The sequence below is a fragment of the Phaenicophaeus curvirostris genome, chromosome 4 (assembly GCF_032191515.1).
Source record: "Phaenicophaeus curvirostris isolate KB17595 chromosome 4, BPBGC_Pcur_1.0, whole genome shotgun sequence".
Classification (NCBI taxonomy): Eukaryota; Metazoa; Chordata; class Aves; order Cuculiformes; family Cuculidae; genus Phaenicophaeus; species Phaenicophaeus curvirostris.
In genome coordinates this window covers 6542031-6560142 of record NC_091395.1, presented here as the reverse complement: position 1 = coordinate 6560142, position 18112 = coordinate 6542031, and the positions used below count along the sequence as shown (strand labels likewise).

At 42.7% G+C, this 18112-nt stretch overlaps 1 protein-coding gene across 2 annotated transcripts in view; it reads right to left on the bottom strand.

Annotated features, from left to right (window-relative positions):
• The window catches only part of AFG2A (AFG2 AAA ATPase homolog A), a 225466-nt gene that overhangs the window by 60387 nt on the left and 146967 nt on the right, over nucleotides 1-18112 (bottom strand). For both annotated transcript variants that reach the window (XM_069855182.1, XM_069855181.1), the window contains exon 15: nucleotides 4842-5006. In XM_069855182.1, the coding sequence (XP_069711283.1) occupies nucleotides 4842-5006 (165 nt within the window). The remainder of the gene's footprint in view (nucleotides 1-4841; nucleotides 5007-18112) is intronic.

The following is an 18112-nucleotide window of genomic DNA, read 5'->3' as shown; positions in this document are numbered from 1 at the left end:
GGTATTTCCTCACCTTCCAGCCACCTGTGCCAAACACATCCTCAGCACTGATAAACGTGTGTAGGAAGGTGGTGATTCCATATTACCCATATTGGATGAGACTGAGTCTCTTTTCCTCACCCACCCACACAAAATATTCACTTTTCAGTGAGTGATATAAATTAACAGATCGTTCCAAGAGAAACTTCAAAGGTTCATCTGAGGCCTTAATCATGCTGCATTTCAATTCATTGGCGTTCCTTGCTTTGAAAATTGCATTTCACTGTAACACCGTACCCTGGTGTGGAGCTAAGCAGAACTCTGGATGGAAAGGCCATCCAGCAGAATCAAGCCAGATTCATTTTAGTTACAAGTGCTTTAACCGCCAAAGTGTATTTTCAAATTACACATTTCTTACAAGATACACACATTTTTTGGTGTTATCTTAGAAGTTCAAAATCTGAGGGCCCAATCCCAAGGCACGATGTGTTGAGCACCTTCAACGCTTGTTTACGTCAATGGGAATTGAACACACTCTACATCAAGCCTAACTACACATAAAAGGAACAAACATGTTTGTATTTAAAATTTAAAACCATGACAGGATCTGAAGGGTCTACTGTTTGCTTGGGGTTTTTTCTCATATACAAATGTCATTCTTTTCTTTTAAGTTTATGATACCTTTACCCATGTGTCTCTTTTTAGCCTACTACACAGGATTGGATCCATTGCCCTTTAAAAATGTAAGCAGAAAGCCTTTCCCTTAAGTTTGGAAGATCTTCTTCATGGAAAACTAGATGTAAAGAAGATAACACACCCTAATTTCTCAGATGTCCTTTCCTCGCTCCATACCTAAGCCCTCTCTCATTTTTACTGTAGATGCTCTTCACTAAAGAAACAATTTTTTTCCCACTCTCCTAAAAGACTGTTTGTCCTCCCATACACCTACAATGCAAGGCATCCTCATTTCTTTTGTAGCTGGTACCTTCCTTTATAAGATAGAGTAGAGTTTGGGGTGTTTTTTTATTAAAGTTTATGGCTTAAATATGTCAACATTTGGTTAACAAGAACATTCTTGTTTTAGAATATGTATTTTAAGAGCTGATTTAAGCTAATACACTGCTGCACAGATACTTTTTGGCAACACATACGCTCTCCTTCAAGCCAGAGCAAAACTTCATTGCTTGCTTTTCTTCTCCTTCATTCTCTGTGTTCCCACTGAGAGTTATTGCAAAGTGAGAAAGATATTTTTACGTTAACTATTCTACTTCAACTAAGAACCAGTGAAAGATTTACAAGTTCCCAGATTCCCATTTTACTATTGTATCCTGTAAACATGGAAACTGATAATACTATAGAAACAATGCCAGCCTTAGTTTTCATCATGACCTGCTTTCCACCAATTTAAAAGCAGTCAGTCCCATTAGCATATTTTATAAGCACACTTAAGCATATTGTCATCATATCCAGAATATTTATTTTTTTATTACTTATAACCAACTTAAAACAACTCAACACTTGATTCCACTTTCTGCCTAAAACCTCATTCTCTGCTACTGCCTTCTAAACTTTAACAAAAACACTCTGACTGGGGCTCAGACAATAAAAGAAGGCCCCTTAGTCCACTGAGTTTGTTTTCCTTTTTATCACCTAGTTTCTGGAATGAAATATATCTATAGTGAGGAAACACTATCTTCCTCCCTTGCTTGTCCCTTTTCTCCCAGCAAACTCCAAGGATTCGAAGACAGACACACCCCTTCCACTTAATTTGTAAAGGCAAATGATACAATCTTTTTCCCAATGTAAGTCTAATAAAGACAACAATCTTTCAATTTCTAAAGGTAGGTGTCCTTCCTCTAGTCCAAGACCTGTTCCAGATTTCTTATTCTCTGTTTGAAACAATATATAATTTAAAAATTACAGGACAAGCAATTTCCTATCAGACATTGACCACGTGATTTTGTTCTAGCCTGCAGCAGAAAGTGCATTGAGAGTCTTGGTGTTTTCTATTACAACAGAGAGCAGCCAATAATTAATTAAGGCAGCCAAAGTTGCCTTAGAGGAGAGAATGATCCTTGACATCAATATCAGCTCCAAGGCCAAACTTTGCTATTCAGAAACTTCTACAAACGATCCCTTACTTTCCTGATTGAGATACTGAAGTAGCCTCAAGTACTGCTGCAGATCACTACTTCAGATGGGTCTGGAAATGAAGACTGAACTCAAACTCAAGTATTTCTAGAATGCTGAGGCTTTGTTTGACCTATACTGTCAGCAAAATAAGGTCCTTTTCAATCTAAACCAATCTATGATTCTATGATACATCGCTCCTCTAACGCTTTTTTTTTATATTAAACACCACTTACACACGTGAGAAGGAAATTGTAATCCACTTTAATAAATTATCTTCCATCTTCTCTCACATAAAACTGTGAGAAGTAATCACCCTGTTTTGCTATCTTGATAAATCTTTAAATGTACTCATTAAGAGAAATGCACATCTAGCAGGTGAATAGAGATAACTGGTCATAAGTGATGACAGGCAAAACTGTACAAACACCTGAAAAAAAGGCCAAGTTGGAAGGCAGATGCGTACTGAACTGTCCATTTCAACTTGCTCTTTATTCAGCTCATGTCAGGATGATTCAACGCATCTTTACAAGCAACTCCCTATTCATACAGCATCTTCTAGTCACAAAACCAAGCATTTTCCATTTCTTTTTTTCTAAACAAAGGGTAGAACAGTGGAATGGGAACTTGCCATTCCACAGCGGAAACTATTTGTAAAGCTGGGAAGCTGGAGGCACTAGGAAGAAAAGGCTTTAATGAAACTGGTCACTGTGCATGCCAACTGTCAAGACGTTTTATATATTCCTCCAAGGAACACTGACTGAGGCTTTTTTACTCTTTACATCCCAGTTATTATAATTCTTTGAATGATGCAGAAGAACAAAATGCATGAGAAATGCCGTATTAGAAACAGGCAGGCTTTTTTTCCCCTGCAACTAGTCTATGGCTGCACTCAATGACCCATTAACTTATTTTTGGTTCTGTACAGAGCCAGCACCAAGACATTTGTGACTCATTATCAACTAAGCACAGGAATTCACCACTAGACCCTTAGCTGATCCCAATCCAAAGGAAATCCCCATATGCTTGGAATTTCTGAAATACAAGCATTACAGTTGTTGCTTGGTAAGAAGACAGTTTCCATACACAACAGAGGATATATTTATATTTATGTTTTTTGGAGGTTTGTAACTGAGCCAGAGGCAGATAAATTTTCCCAGGACAACATAAGTCATATCACTGACATCCGGATGAAAAAAAAAACCAGTACGGTTTCAAGTCACTACCCTAAAGTGTGGAGGCATTAGAGCTGTGACAGTTTTCCAGACCAACATTTAAGCCTGCAATCCTTTTTATTATTGCCTTTTATTCATTATGAGAGCCCACATTCTGCGGCAAAAAGATGGGCTACACAAACCAGCTTTGCTCACTATGCAGTTTTCATTCATTCCCAGAGCACAGTTTGTCCTGTGCTGCGGAGGAAGAAAGCTCTTGTGGGTCTGACTTTGGTGTCTGCCATGACAAGGCTTCCTGGAATGAGCCTGGAGGCTGCCCCAGACACCGCTGCTGCGTATGGCAAGGTCTGACCCCCATCCCTTGCACCTGGAGCACTCACCAGTCAGAGGTTACTAGCAGGCAATGCAGCATTTTACAACGTACCAGCATTTATGTGAGAGCTAAATGATCAAAAGTCTTGCCTGGGAACATACTCAATGACCAGCCAGCTGAGAAGGGCCTTCTGCATTGTAGGAATCACACAAATACTCCAGAGTCACCCTCTCTTTTGGACCAAGACAAAAGTTTAGCTTATTTCTCTGCCCTTGTAAACCGTACACGGAGAGATAGGGGAGCTGAACCAAGAACATCACATTTTCCACTCTGCCATGGAAAAAAATGAAGGTGACTATGTAATTAAAGATAGTGCGATAATGCATACACTAGGACTGGCTACAGAAAGGTGGAAATTTGAATTCTGGTATTTCATACCTTTTAAGATCTCGAATTGGCAACCTTAATAACATTCTTGGAATTTTTTAAGCAATATAATTACTTCCAATTAATCAAAATGAAGGCAGAGTGAAATATCCTTTCACGAGACACTGACGTGAATAATGTTCAGGGAGCAGAGTGGTGACCTCTAATGTACCAATGCATACTACAACTGCCAGGCAGCAGCATCCGAGAAAGTTTCTCCTCCTGACCAGGCCAGGAAAGAATCGCCTGATGTTCACTGTCAGAAGCTAAGTAACAGCAACGAGTTATAACAATAAGTCCTGCCGTGAAGTCTTGATTATATGGAATAGGAAAATACGAGCTTCAAAGTGATCAGTGACTCCTTTGCAGTTCCCCTACACTGTCTCATAACTCTTGTCTCTCCTCCCTCTATCTGAGGCTCTCAGTCACAATTCTAAATGCAAAAGATTCCTGGGGATGTGGGGAAGGCCAGGTGAACTGTCTGGACAGTCTGGGGGCATTTTCCCCTACCTCCCTCCACTCTGACTGACAGCAAAACCTTAAAGAAGACACCCTTGATCATACTAAGGCTCACCCTGGTAGATGCCCTTCCTTGGCACTGCTTCTCTGATGGAGATCTCGAAGGAATTGATTGCATTCTTGACTGTATTCTGCTTTCTTAGCAGAAACACAGAAAGCTCTCAATCATTCTCTTTCATAATTCTCCCCACCGCTTTAAGAAGTCTCAGGAGGTGACATCTGGACAATACTTGATTTCAGTGTTAAAACCACAATTCTGCTCACTGCCTTCATGGCCATTAGTATTCAGAAATTTTTACCTCTGCTCCAGAGTACTTCTCTGTGTGCTGAATGAGCTCTGCTAAGCAGACTTCATCACTGACCGGCATGGACCGAAAATGAAGTTTGAAGATCTCCCCACGAGTGGCTGCATCTGGCAACGGCACGTAGATAATTCTATCTATTCGCCCTGGTCTCAGCAAAGCCTGCAATGAAAGCATCACGGGAAAAGTTATAGCACATGGCACATCACATCAAGAAAGTAAAAACCACAACTCAATTAAAAACAACAACTCTGCCAAATAACCAACAATTTCAGCAAAAGCAAGAAGTTGCACAAGAGCAATCAAACTATGCGCAAGAGAGGTTATTCTCTTATGTCAGAACAGAAAGACAGTAAGGCTACTCAGCTTGTGAAATAGCAGTTTATGGAAAAAAGGAATCATAAAGGAACTATAGTCATTTTCCTAAAATAATAATTTTAGGCTTGTTGCAAGGTGTGCTGGAATGTTTGGACTTGGCAGAAGGACAAGTGGCAATGGACGCATCACAAGTTTGGATCTCCAATCAAGACAATAAGCAGGGAAAAAAAAGGTTTTTTGCAGTGAACCTTACATTCTGGATTCATGTTGCTTTATCCCAAATGACTAAAGCTGCATCTGCTTCCAGAACAGGTTACTGAGTCTTTTATGTAAAATAAGGTAACAATAGACAGAGGCCAGTGATGCTCAGCTTCAAAAAGGGAGAGGAAAAAAACCATAGACTTGCAAAAGCACTGCAGTTAACATACTTTAGCATCAGCTTTGGACTGTTGGAAAACCCCTGTTTTTTCCTCCTCTTGTGCCACAAGACAACTGAAAATTCAACAGATGAATACAGTTACAAGCTAAGGCCCCAGCTTTGCAGCTTCATACACACTTATGAGCCCTTGCACTTTGGTTTCCCAGGATTACTGAGATTATACATACATTAGGGAGGCAGGAGGGTGACAGCCAACTCTGGGCAGCAGTGACAGACCACCAAGAGGAGACAACAGCCAGAAAGGGCAGTGTGGAGCAAAAGGTCTCTAGAAGAGAAGCACAGCCTCAGGGCAGGTCACTGGGGAAGGCTGCAGAAACTCTTTGGGGGTTTTGCAGCTTGGCCAGATGACCCCAATCCAGCGCTGGTGACAGTCCTGTGTTGTGCGGGAAGGGGACCACAGGGCCTCTGGAAGCCCCCTACAACCAGTGTTTCTGTGACTTTATGCTTTCTGGGTCATAAAGTAAACATTATACATAAAGCAATTATATCCGATACGCAGGAGAAGATAAGCTCTTAAATTTATGAGAAGAAAGGAAGCTCATTTCCCCATATTTCTAAAAATCTCCAAGATTTTTGAAAACCACCTACAGTTAAAAAAGTAAAAACCCTCCCAGACTTTCTTACTTGACATTTGAAAAAAAACCACCCCATCCTGCGCATAGCAAATGCACATAAATAGTATTTAAACTATTTTTTTAAAAACTGAACACTGTTTATAAGATTCAGCATGTAACCTAAATTGTTTTTATGTTATGGTTCTCCCTTGGGCAGAGTAGTTTGAGTTCCAGATGACTAGAGATACTGCATGGCTGTCCTGGGCTGTCAGCCAATAAGTCTTTTCCCAGCCTGATCATGTCAGTGAAAGTCATGCTGAAAAAATAGTAGGAAAGAGCTTTCCTTCCTGCACAGCATTGATCAAGTTAACACCCTTCCTAGAGTTTCTTTAAAAAGACTGTTGTGGTGCTTCAGAGTGGAAAAATGTATCCTGAATGTGAAGAGATGTCTTGTTATTTTTAAAACAGAACATGAAAAGTCTCAGCAGAAAGTGCACGGCACTGCAGTGTGTTGCATTGAGCTGCATACGGAAAGCTCTACTGAGAAGACTAACGGTCCGTAACCAGCCCCAGTACCCTGTCCCTGGCTGTGGCCAGCGCTGGATCCCTGTGAAAGAGGGCGAGAAGCAAGCCATCTGCTGATATTTCCTCAGCAGACTGTGCTACTTTCCACAGCACTCTTCATATATTCACCAAAGAACTCAACTCACTGATGATAACTCAGCCAGTGGGTAATTCAGTGTCTACATCATGCGTGTATCAGGATATTGCCATTTTTTGCCAACACACTTGAAAGAGAAATTTGCATGTTTCAAGACTAGGCTTGGAGGGAGAGGAATTATACTGCAATTGCCTTCTGCCTGCTCTTAAGGAAATGCCCATAGCTAATTCTATTATTTAGAAGAAGCAAGGAATTTTCACATGAGTGCGATGCTCTTTAAATCAAGGCAGGTTTAATCAGGATGCCTGGATAATTAGAACATTTTCCAGAGCCAGCTTAGCTTCACACTGATGAATGACCATGGCTGTTGTGCAAACGGGATAGGAAAAATGCTTGATCCCAATCAGCTGGAAGCAAGCAAGTGCTCCCGTGCATTGCATCAGCTTTTGATTCTGAGATACAGTCTTCCAACACGACAGAGCACCCATGCAAAGTACAACTGTAAAAGAGTGAATTTATTTTTTTTGCTCGGTTACTAAAAATTGTATTTCCTCCAGTTTGTCTCAAATGTTTTGCATTTTATATATAGCCATGGTTGGAGGCCCAAGCTTTAAAAACGCTATCATTACTTTTTGCTACAATCAAGCCTAGGGACCTTATCCAAGACAGCCAGATGTGCTGGGAACTGTACAAGAAAAGCACAAGTCAGCCTCTGCAGCGCTTGCTGCTTAAATAGAAATAGACAAAAAGGAGAGGAGAGAAAATATTCTGTAACCTCATTCGAGAGAAAAGTCAAATTCCCTCCAGCCCCTGGAGAGAAAAGCAGATTGAGCTGAGAGCTGGTCTCCATCAGCCCCCTCCGAATACTCCAGCCGGATGGGAAATGTGGTGACCTTGGGCACAGCCCAACTGCTCCTTGCTCTGCTGACACCACCCTTGTTCCTTTGGAAAGCCACCAGCCCCCACCCCCTCTACACTCCTGAGGAACTAAAAGCGAAGGGACACTGTGAGGAAGGGGCCTGCCTTGATCCGTCCTGCATTACAGGAAAGCAAATCTCCTGTGAGAGGCCACAAGTGGGCTGCCAAGCTGCTCTGCTGCTCACTGGTCTTAGAGCAATTGGAGAGCAATGGAAAGTAGAGATCATTCTTATTTGCAGGACATCCCATTGCCTTCTGTGGCTTTTGGTGTCTGCATATTTCTCATGGAGATACTCCTCCTTTTTCATCAAAATAATTCAGGACTCAAAACTGAGCAGCAAGTAGAGGTCAGCACTAAGGGAACAAGATACCCTTCTTGATGTTTTTGCACACTGAAGTTTCCTCTGGAGGAAAATAAGCCCTTTCTGGGCTGTTCAGAGAAGCCTACTGTGGCATCTGATGTGGACACCTGCACAAGAGGTGTCAGCTTGAACACCAAGGTCTGCATCATACTTACATCTGTGGCATCACCTTTTTGCTTAATGGAAAGGCTTTCTTTACAAACCCTGAAGCTATTTCTTTTCTTAGTGGGATCATAGAATCATAGAATAACCAGGTTGGAAGAGACCCACCAGATCATCGAGTCCAACCATTCCTATCAAACACTAACCCATGCCCCTTAGCACCTTGTCCACCCGTGCCTTAAACACCTCCAGGGAAGGTGACTCAACCACCACCCTGGGCAGCCTGTTCCAGTGCCCAATGACCCTTTCTGTGAAAAATTTTTTCCTAATGTCCAGCCTAAATCTCCCCTGGTGGAGCTTGAGGCCATTCCCTCTTGTCCTGTCCCCTGTCACTTGGGAGAAGAGGCCAGCACCCTCCTCTCTACAACCTCCTTTCAGGTAGTTGTAGAGAGCAATGAGGTCTCCCCTCAGCCTCCTCTTCTCCAGGCTAAACACCCCCAGCTCTCTCAGCCGCTCCTCATAAGGCCTGTTCTCCAGCCCCTTCACCAGCTTTGTTGCTCTTCTCTGGACTCGCTCCAGAGCCTCAACATCCTTCTTGTGGTGAGGGGCCCAGAACTGAACACAGGATTCGAGGAGCGGTCTCGCCAGTGCCGAGTACAGAGGGAGAAGAACCTCCCTGGACCTGCTGGTCACGCCGTTTCTGATACAAGCCAAGATGGCATTGGCCTTCTTGGCCACCTGGGCCACTGCTGGCTCATGTTCAGTCGCTGTCAACCAACACCCCCAGGTCCCTCTCCTCCAGGCAGCTTTCTAGACAGACTTCTCCTAGTCTGTAGCACTGCACAGGGTTGTTGTGCCCCAAGTGCAGGACCCGGCATTTGGCCTTGTTAAACCTCATGCCATTGGACTCTGCCCAGCGGTCCAGCCTGTTCAGATCCCTTTGCAGAGCCTCCCGACCCTCCAGCAGATCGACACTTCCACCCAGCTTAGTGTCGTCCACGAACTTGCTAAGGGTGCACTCGATGCCTTCATCCAGGCACGTTGCAAGATGTGGGCCTCCCCATGAGAAGGGTTTTGGAGGTAGTTGATCTAAGGGCACCATGACTTTCATAGGTCGTTACAGAAGATGGAGTTTAAGTCTTGCAATTTGCACTTTGTAAATCATGAGGAGAGTGATAAGGACAATGAAGTCACCTTTGGACCAGCAGGATGTGCTGGAATCTGGCGCTGACCCATTGGCAAGGCAGAAGGTGAAGCCACCTGGAACTGATCCTCTCTGCTGAGCTGGAGGAGGAGGAGGAATTCACCAGGAGAAGGCAGTGGCTTGGCTGTGCAGGAGGAAAGGCAGGTGGGGGAGGGTGAAGAGTTGAAGTGGGGCTGCAGGTTCGGGCAGATATGAGCTGCCGGGAGTACAAAATTAACTGCTTGCGGCTGGGAGATGCAAAACTGATTTCAGGCTAGGAGCACACAGAAGGTGGGAAGTTGATGGGGCCAAAATTAATTGATGTGTGCATAGAGCTACATAATTCACTGATGGTAAGATGTGAGGGTTGCATAATTTATGTAGGCCAGGAAGGGCATGAAATTAAATAATTGGGGGTTTTGTTGGAAACCAGAATACTTCATACCATTAGGCAGTTCTGTTGCAAGTTTATGTAATTTTTTGGTTGTTACCACAACACTCACAAAAGGGATCTAGGGTACACATACACTGAAAGGTTACTAGTGATACACAGACCCGATATTCTTCAGGGGAGCACTATGAAAGCAGGATAATCATTATTATGTAATACATAATATCATCAGTAGCAAATACACATTTTGATTAAGAAGAAACTGCTCCACTTTCAAAAAGAAATGCTTAAACTCTTTGGTAATTAAAATAAGATATATATATCTTCAAAATATATCAGTGTAAAAGATAGCTGGTTAAAAAATATGTATTTTGTGTGCAATTATGAAGATAATTATTACAGGAAAGAAAACTTAAATAGGTAAGGCCGGGAATATATTTGTGGTTCCTGTTAAGAATGGACTAGAATTAACTTTAGGGCTCTGCTAATTTTCCTCCTCCTCCTTTCCTTTTTTTTCTCTTTTAAAGTATTCATCTTTTCATAATGTTCTCAAAAGACACTTGGCCTTTTCAAGAACTACATTGTCAAATGATGCAGAATTTTAACACTGACAGAAGCGTACCCAGCTCACGAGCTTTCGGTGGGATAGAAAGAACAGCTTTCCTACTGACATACTTTCACAGCCATAACTAACTCATCAAAATCATCCTTAATCAGATCTGCTAACGAAATATCACACATAAACGGTGCAAGAGGGTAACCTGACAATAGAAAAAATATAATTAAAATCACAGAATGGTTTGGGTTGGAAGGGACCTTAAAGATCATCCAGTTCCAATCCCACTGCTGTGGGCAGGGACACCTCCCACTGGATCAGGTTGCTGAAAGCCTGGATGGATCAGGTACCTCACCACCCCCACAGGAAAAAAAATTCTTCCCAATATCTAAGCTAAATCTGCCCTCTTTCAGCTTAAAACCATTAACCCTCATCCTGTCCTTGCACGCCTTGATAAAGAGCCCCTCCCCAGCTTTCAGGTAGCCCCCTTGCAGTACTGGAAGGTCACTATAAATCTCCCCACAGCCTGCTCTTCTCCAGGCTCAACAAGCCCAACTCTCTCAGCCTGTCCTTGTATGAAAGATGCTCCAGCCCTCTGCTCATCTTTGTGGCCTCCTCTGGACTCACTCCAATAGATCCATGTCCTTTCTATGCTGAGAACTCCAGAACTGAATGCAGGACTCTGGAATCGCAGAAATGTGTCAAATCTAGATAAAATTTTCATCAGCAAAGCATAACTTGCATAGCAAAGCATAAACTGCAGAGTAAACAGTGAACTGAGGTGTGTGTGAGACAGCAGTTAGGTTCAGCAGGCAACAAAGTCCACCTGGAGAATCAAAGTTACTGCACATTTCTCTGCTGCAATCAATCTCCACAAGTAGGAACAGATTTTTATACTAAATATAAGATATTTCCTTTCAAGTAAATACATTTATTTTAACACAGAACCTAAAAAATGCAACTAAAAGTTTAATCCTGCCTTTGGAGTCCACTGGGATTAGGCCACAGATGAAAATGAGAGTTATGGAAATAACAGAACAATCTGTTTCCTTTGTAACTAAATCCTTCCAACTTAAATTAACAATTGCTGTTTATGAATCCTGGTTGTGGTGCTTGCTTACAAGGACTCTCATACATGAAAAGTACTCTGTATCTTGCAATCTAATCTTGCCATGCATTTTTTTTTTACTTTCATCATTACGGTATTTGAACCCACATAAAGCTTTTTAAAGCCAGTCATAGTCTTCCTGTAGTCCATGCAAGCAACAAATGTTTGTAAGATTCTTTCAGTGGTTTTGCCCATGTCAGGACAGATGTGTTGCAAGCATGGAAAATAATAAGGTAAAAGGCAGAGGAAGTGAATTCATTAAAAATTATGGAAGGGCCTTCTTGTGCTATCACATTTATCTCTTGCAGGAGTGAAGTCAGCTCCCATAAGGATGTTTCTCCTACGCTTTCGAGTCTCACCTCAGTGCCTCATATTTTCTTGCCAGAGCAGGTCGTGCTCCCAACCCAGAAGGCCAGGAAGGACTCAGCATTTTAGGGTTGTTGGATGTTTCAACCACGGAAAGCTCATGCGTCCTGTTTGCTAGACAGGCTACTGGAGGCCCTCTGCAACCATGGATTAATTACCAAAATTAGAAAGTGCTGAGGGGAAAAGACACATTAGAGTATCACTATTTAAGACTTTAAAACCACAGTCCAGTGGAGAGATAAATTTTATTCTACCATAAGGTTTTTATTCCTCTGCCATCTGGCATGAAGCTGCTTTAGGAGGCAACTTCAGATTCCTCTGTTTCAGGTGACACGCTTATTTGCTGTGTCACGAGGCTGGAGTCTTGTAATTACAGGCTCCTGAATCAAGCGATACTGCTCCTTTCTTGCCAAGAGCCCCTTTCCCCACACTCTTCCTCCTCCCCACCTTCTTCCTTCTGTGCCAACGTCTGTCACCACACTCAGCACATGCCAACACCTCTAACCAGTTCCCCTCTTTGATGACTTGTTTGCTGGTCACCACCCTTGTACTTCTCCCAAGATTTGTGCAGATTATTCTCTGCTGTTGTTACACAACATCTACAGTTCCTCTCAGGGTGGAGCAGTTTATTTCTTTAACCTACGGTATATCCACTACTTCTTCAAAAACTGCATTTGCAAACAGAATTTTATTAGATACTGTTGGAGACTAGCTCCTACAAAATGCTGCAGCCTCCTATTAGAAGTCCCTTATGCACAGACTTCACCTTCTACATAGATTTCTAAAAATCAGGCCGTACAACCCTCCCGTCATGTCAGTCTTGCTCAAGACCTGGAGCATTGTGCAAGTTGACAAGAAAAGACATGATAGGTTTGACAGCAGGTGTTCAGGAAGAATGCACACTATCAAGTGGCAGTGAGCACAGCGGGAACATTTTACTCAGGCATTAACCAGAAGTACTAATTAAAGGCAGAGAACAAACACATGGTTTGATACGCTGACAAACAGTACATCAACTTGAACAGGGAAACAGTTTATATCATCCGAGTCCAAACTGAGATAAAGCGATACAGAGAGTTAACCATCTGAAAAATAAGAATTCAATTTGTCCTTCAGTGCAAAGCAGTCAAATGTCCCTGCTTGCCTAGGATTCATCTACTCGATTTGCTTGTCCTCAAGGTCTACTACCATCAGTTAATTATTGACCAAGAAGGCCAATAGTACCCTGGCTTGTATCAGAAATGGTGTGGCCAGCAGGAGTAGGGGAGTGATCGTGCCCCTGTACTCAGCACTTGTGAGGCTGCACCTCCAATCTTTCGTTCAATTTTGTGCCCCTCACTACAAGAAAGACATTGAGGTGCTGGAGCATGTCTAAAGGAGGGTAACAAAGCCAGTGAAGGGTCTGGAGTACAAGTATTATGAGAAGCAGCTGCAGGAACTGGAGCTGTTTAGTCTGGAGAAAAGGAAGCTGAGGGGAGACCTTACCGCACTCTACAACTACCAAAAGAAGGTTGTAGTAAGGTGGATGCTGGTCTCCTCTCCCAAGTAATAAGTGATAGGATGAGAGAAAATGGCCTTAAGTTGTGCCAGGGAAGGCTTAGACTGGATAGCAAGAAAAATTTCTTCACAGAGAGTTGTCAACAGGCTGCCCAGGGAAGTGGTTGAGTCACCATCCCTGGAGATATTTAAAAGATGTGTAGATTCAGTGCTTATAGACATTGTTTAGTGGTGGACTTGCGGTGCTAGGTTGGGGTTGGACTTCATGATATTAAAGGTCTTTTCCAACCTAAATGATTCTGTGATTCTACTCTAATCCTTTTCACTCAACCGCTGTTTACCCATTCCCAGTTTGTCTCAACAACAGAAGGAAGGTTTTCTGTATAATTCATTGTATCTTCTGGAATTGCTGTCTTTGCTAGCTACCAACAGGAACTAATGCCTTCAGCTCAATCAGATCAATCTCTTAGTTATTATTGTAAAACACAGTTTAACCTAGAGATCCAGTATGCAGAAAAACAACAAATTAATCTTTCCTCGTAAAATGAAACCTGGGGAAAGAACTGCCTTGGATCAGTAGCAACCATTGCCGTTACTTGCTTGAACAACATACTACATACTTCTGCATGTTTCACAGCAAATCAGTCATTTCCACAAACAGTGGTGGTTTTAAAACAGATTTGATTGCTAAGTTATAAATAGGCAGTGCTAAAAGTGCTTCAAGAAAGCACAAACTTCCAGAGTTGATGCGAAACCATATCAAGCCTCCACACAGCCAAAGCTTTCAGAGCTCCTTTAGATTTCATCTTCTTTTGCTGACATCTGCTGTCAGGCATGGATAAGGTCCCACTGTGGGCTGAGTCTCTCACCACCACCACCACGCCAGTGCCCACCACACGGCCAGCTCATACATCCCAGCCTCCAGTGGTGCTGCCTGCAGTCTGGCACCTGCACCACAGCCCTCACCTCACTGCCAAACCATGGGGTTTCAGGCTGGAGGTAGCTGTGCCTCTGCCTTTGGAGATACGGCACCAAGTGAGTAGTGCCAGCAATTACTCAGCTGCCTTATCTTGCCTATATAGCTCAGGGAAGAGGCTGCTGTGCTCTCTTGCCTCCTCCTAAGCTCACTTCCCACAGTTCCTCCTGCACCACGGGCTGCACTCCTGTGCCAGACAGCAGCTATGGTCGCAGTGGATTCGGAGCAGCAGGGAAAAGGTAGAGGTGGTAGGGCTAACCGCCTCTCCACCATCTACAGAAACTTCTTGTGGATACAGAAGCTGAAAAACTCTGCAAAAAGCCAACCTGCACAAAGCTGGGCACACCAAAATATTATCATTTTTCTAACTAGAGTAACATCAGGGGCCCAACTGCTGTACATCACACTCTTGCCATTGACAGAGTTTGATTAATATAGCTAATTCAAGGCAAATTGTGAAGACATGAGGAGACTTGTTTTGCTGCAGCAATGAGACCATGTAAACACAACTGTGAGGAACAATGTGCTCCTTGGCCCATGCAGACAATACCAGAGCACGTTTTTATGTGGTTTTGTTCAGGTAGGATTAAGATATCTCAAGAAACAGAGTTTCAATCACTTCTCTTGGCAGAAACATCTGCAGGCAGATACTCCGCAGCTGCAGAACCAGTATCTCCACGCTTTTTTTTTTCCCCTCTGATATTCCAAACAGTTAAATTGGCCAGTTGGCACAAATCACTGCCATGCTCCTTGGGAGCCAAGATTTGCCCAGGCCTCCATCTATAAAAGTCTAAAGCTGTCAGTAACACAGCACATTTTCAATGCAGTAAAAGCAGTGCAAATCCGAACAGCCTTCCTGATACAATTCCAGATACTCCAGTTCGGCACCACAGAAATTCAGCTCCAAATCAAGCCTCAAAGACATGGAGGCAACAACAGGGAATCAAGTGCTCCTCCCTCCTGTCGGTCTCAGAAAAAACAAAAGTAATTTATAGCAGACTCTCCATGATGCACCCATACTTTCAGGACACTCAAACACACATTTTCAAGCCACAAACTCTAAAAAACAGCACCCAACTGTTCTTCCTCTACTTGTTTAGACACCGCTGCACCATCTTCTCCTGTACCCATACTAAGCAGCAGTCTTGGCTCTGGGCGGCAGCACTGGCTTCCTTTTCTTTTCCTTTTTCCTGGGGATTTCAGACATCAGATCATCTTCTCTCCCCATGTCTAACGAGCAAGCTTACTGCAGTGGCCTGCGGACAGAGGATGCCCTAATTTTTGACTGTTTCCCTGCAATTTTAGTCAGGAGAAGTAGCAACCTAGTCCTTGGCCACTTGCCGGCTCTCACAGAGAGGTTTTGATGGGAGAAGGCACTGGAACTCCCTCTCTTCTGCTTCAAATGCTGTGTAGTTCTTCCCCCTCCATTTCTAATAAATTTATTTTTAGCAAAGTTAAAATTAACTGAAGAAAAAAAAATCTATCATCAGCTAATAAACAACATAACACACCCTCTTCAGTGTATGTTTACATAAGAGAGTCCTCCATGCTCCTGTCTAAGAGGTGCAAAACCTCAGGAATGTCAGTTCTTTTTTTCTTTTCCCTATTTTTTGGGTGGTGGGGGTTTAATAAAAGAACCCCTTTAGAAAAGATAACAATTACATGTAATGGAACCTGGAACCAGCCTCTTCTGGCAATTAATCACCCAGGAGCCGTTGCAATCCTGCAGGCTGTTTCTGACAGATTTTGAGAGCTTTACAGGAATCACTGGGATAAGATGTGCCTGGGCTGGCTTCTGACAGGGACCGATCATGTACAAAGTGGATTGTTGGTTTGGATTTAGTGTTTGGGTTTTTTTTAAGTTTGTATATTCATGCATACACACATATACACACACAGCCATGTGCACCCACATACACATTTCTACAGGAGTCTTTCCTTACATACATGGAACAACTGCAGAACTCATTTATTAGCCCAGAGGCAAAAAGAAAAAAAAAAAAAAAAAGAAAGAAAAAAAAAGCCCTTTCTTCCTCTCAGCAAAGTAGAGCTATCCATCACTTAACAGAGATACTTCCTGTTTTCAAGCAGTTGGGAAGGCATGACTTCCAACCCAAATACTTGGCTTGGCAAACTATCCCTGTGTTGACAGATGCTTTTATAACCACTTCATTCCACCTGAAGTTTCAGTATAAAAGGAGGTGGGTTTTGGTTTTTTGTTGGTTTTTTTTTTTTTTTCCAAGGGAGGAGAAAGGGAAAGCAGAAAGGAGAGGAAAGAAAAGGAAAAGGAAGGAAAATACCACAATTATAACAGCTGGATGACAGAGGTTAGCATAGCTCTGACAGATGTTACCATGTAACCTCAAAATGACATGTTAGAGGAAAAAAAAACCACCAAACCTGTTCCTTGTAGGGAAGAGAATTTTGAACTCCAGCCAAAATATTACAATCTCTTCAGAAGTTTTCAAAAGCCATAACAATGATCTACCACATAATACAATATTTTCCATACATAAGTTATGCCTTTATATCACCATTGCTCTGACTGATTATATTACCAGCATGGGATGAGATGTTTTTCAGAGAGACAACTTAGCCTCAAATGACAAAAATCCACAGCAGGTCAGCTCCATCAGGAACTGCCTGGTAACAGCTTTTCATCTCCTATGTTCTGTTTTCATAAGATTCCTTAATATGGCATGCTCTAAACACTTCTGAGACTGAATACCTCAGTGTGTGATGATCAGCTGCACACAAGAAGATGTATTTGTAAAGCTGCATGATCCATTTCATCTAGAATCATAGAATGGTTTGTGTCAGAAGGGACCTTAAAGATCATCCAGTTCCAACCCCCTGCCATGGCAGGAACACCTTCCACTGGATCAGGTTGCTCAGAGCCCCATCCAACCTGGCCTTGAACACCTCCAGGGATGGGGCAGCCACAGCTTCTCTGGGCAACCTGGGCCAGTGTTTCACCACCCTCGCAGGAAAACATTTCTTCCTCCTGTCTAATCTAGATCTCCACTGCTTCAGTTTAAAACTGTTACCCCTCACCCTATCCCTACACTCCCTGACAAACAGCCCCTCCCCAGCTTTCCTGTAGTGCTTTCAGTACTAGAAGGTCGCTTATAAGGTCTCCCTGGAGCCTTCTCTTCTCCAGGCTGAACAACCACAACCCTCTCACTCTGTCCTTGTTTGGGAGATGCTCCAGCCCTCGGATCATCTTCGTGGGCTCCTCTGGACCTGCTCTAACAGCTCCATGTCCTGAGGACTCCAGATCAGTTTTGTCCTGTTGGTTTTGGTTTTAGGCTTTTGTCATATCAGTTTCTGTGTTGCTTACACCTGGTTACTTCAGTGACTGCCCTGCCACAAAAAGCTTTATGAGTCTACCTGGCTTGTGACCAAACTTTACAGAGCCGTCTAATAAACTACAGATAAACAAAGTGTAAAAGAAATGTTTATGGAACAAACCAGGTATATGAAACAAACTGCTTTTAAGAAAGAAGAGGTCGGCAGAGAGGTAGGCAACATCAAGGAAACAATTCAGACACAGTTTCAAAACAAAATCAATGACTTTCCGTTGTTACAGCCAACACTGTGGCAGAAAAAAAAAATAGTATCTGGTTTTCATTACTTGAAAGATCTTATTTTACTACCATGGCTCTGGAAGACCATTTGAAGCAATAAAGTAGATAGTGGTCACAATAACTGCAAGCTAAAGGAAAAGTCATTCAACTCAGAGAGAGAATAAAGCCACAATATAAGAAACATCACTCATTTGTACTTGAAACTGGAAACCAGGGTGATCTTGCCTTTTTAAAATATGTCTTTAGGGTT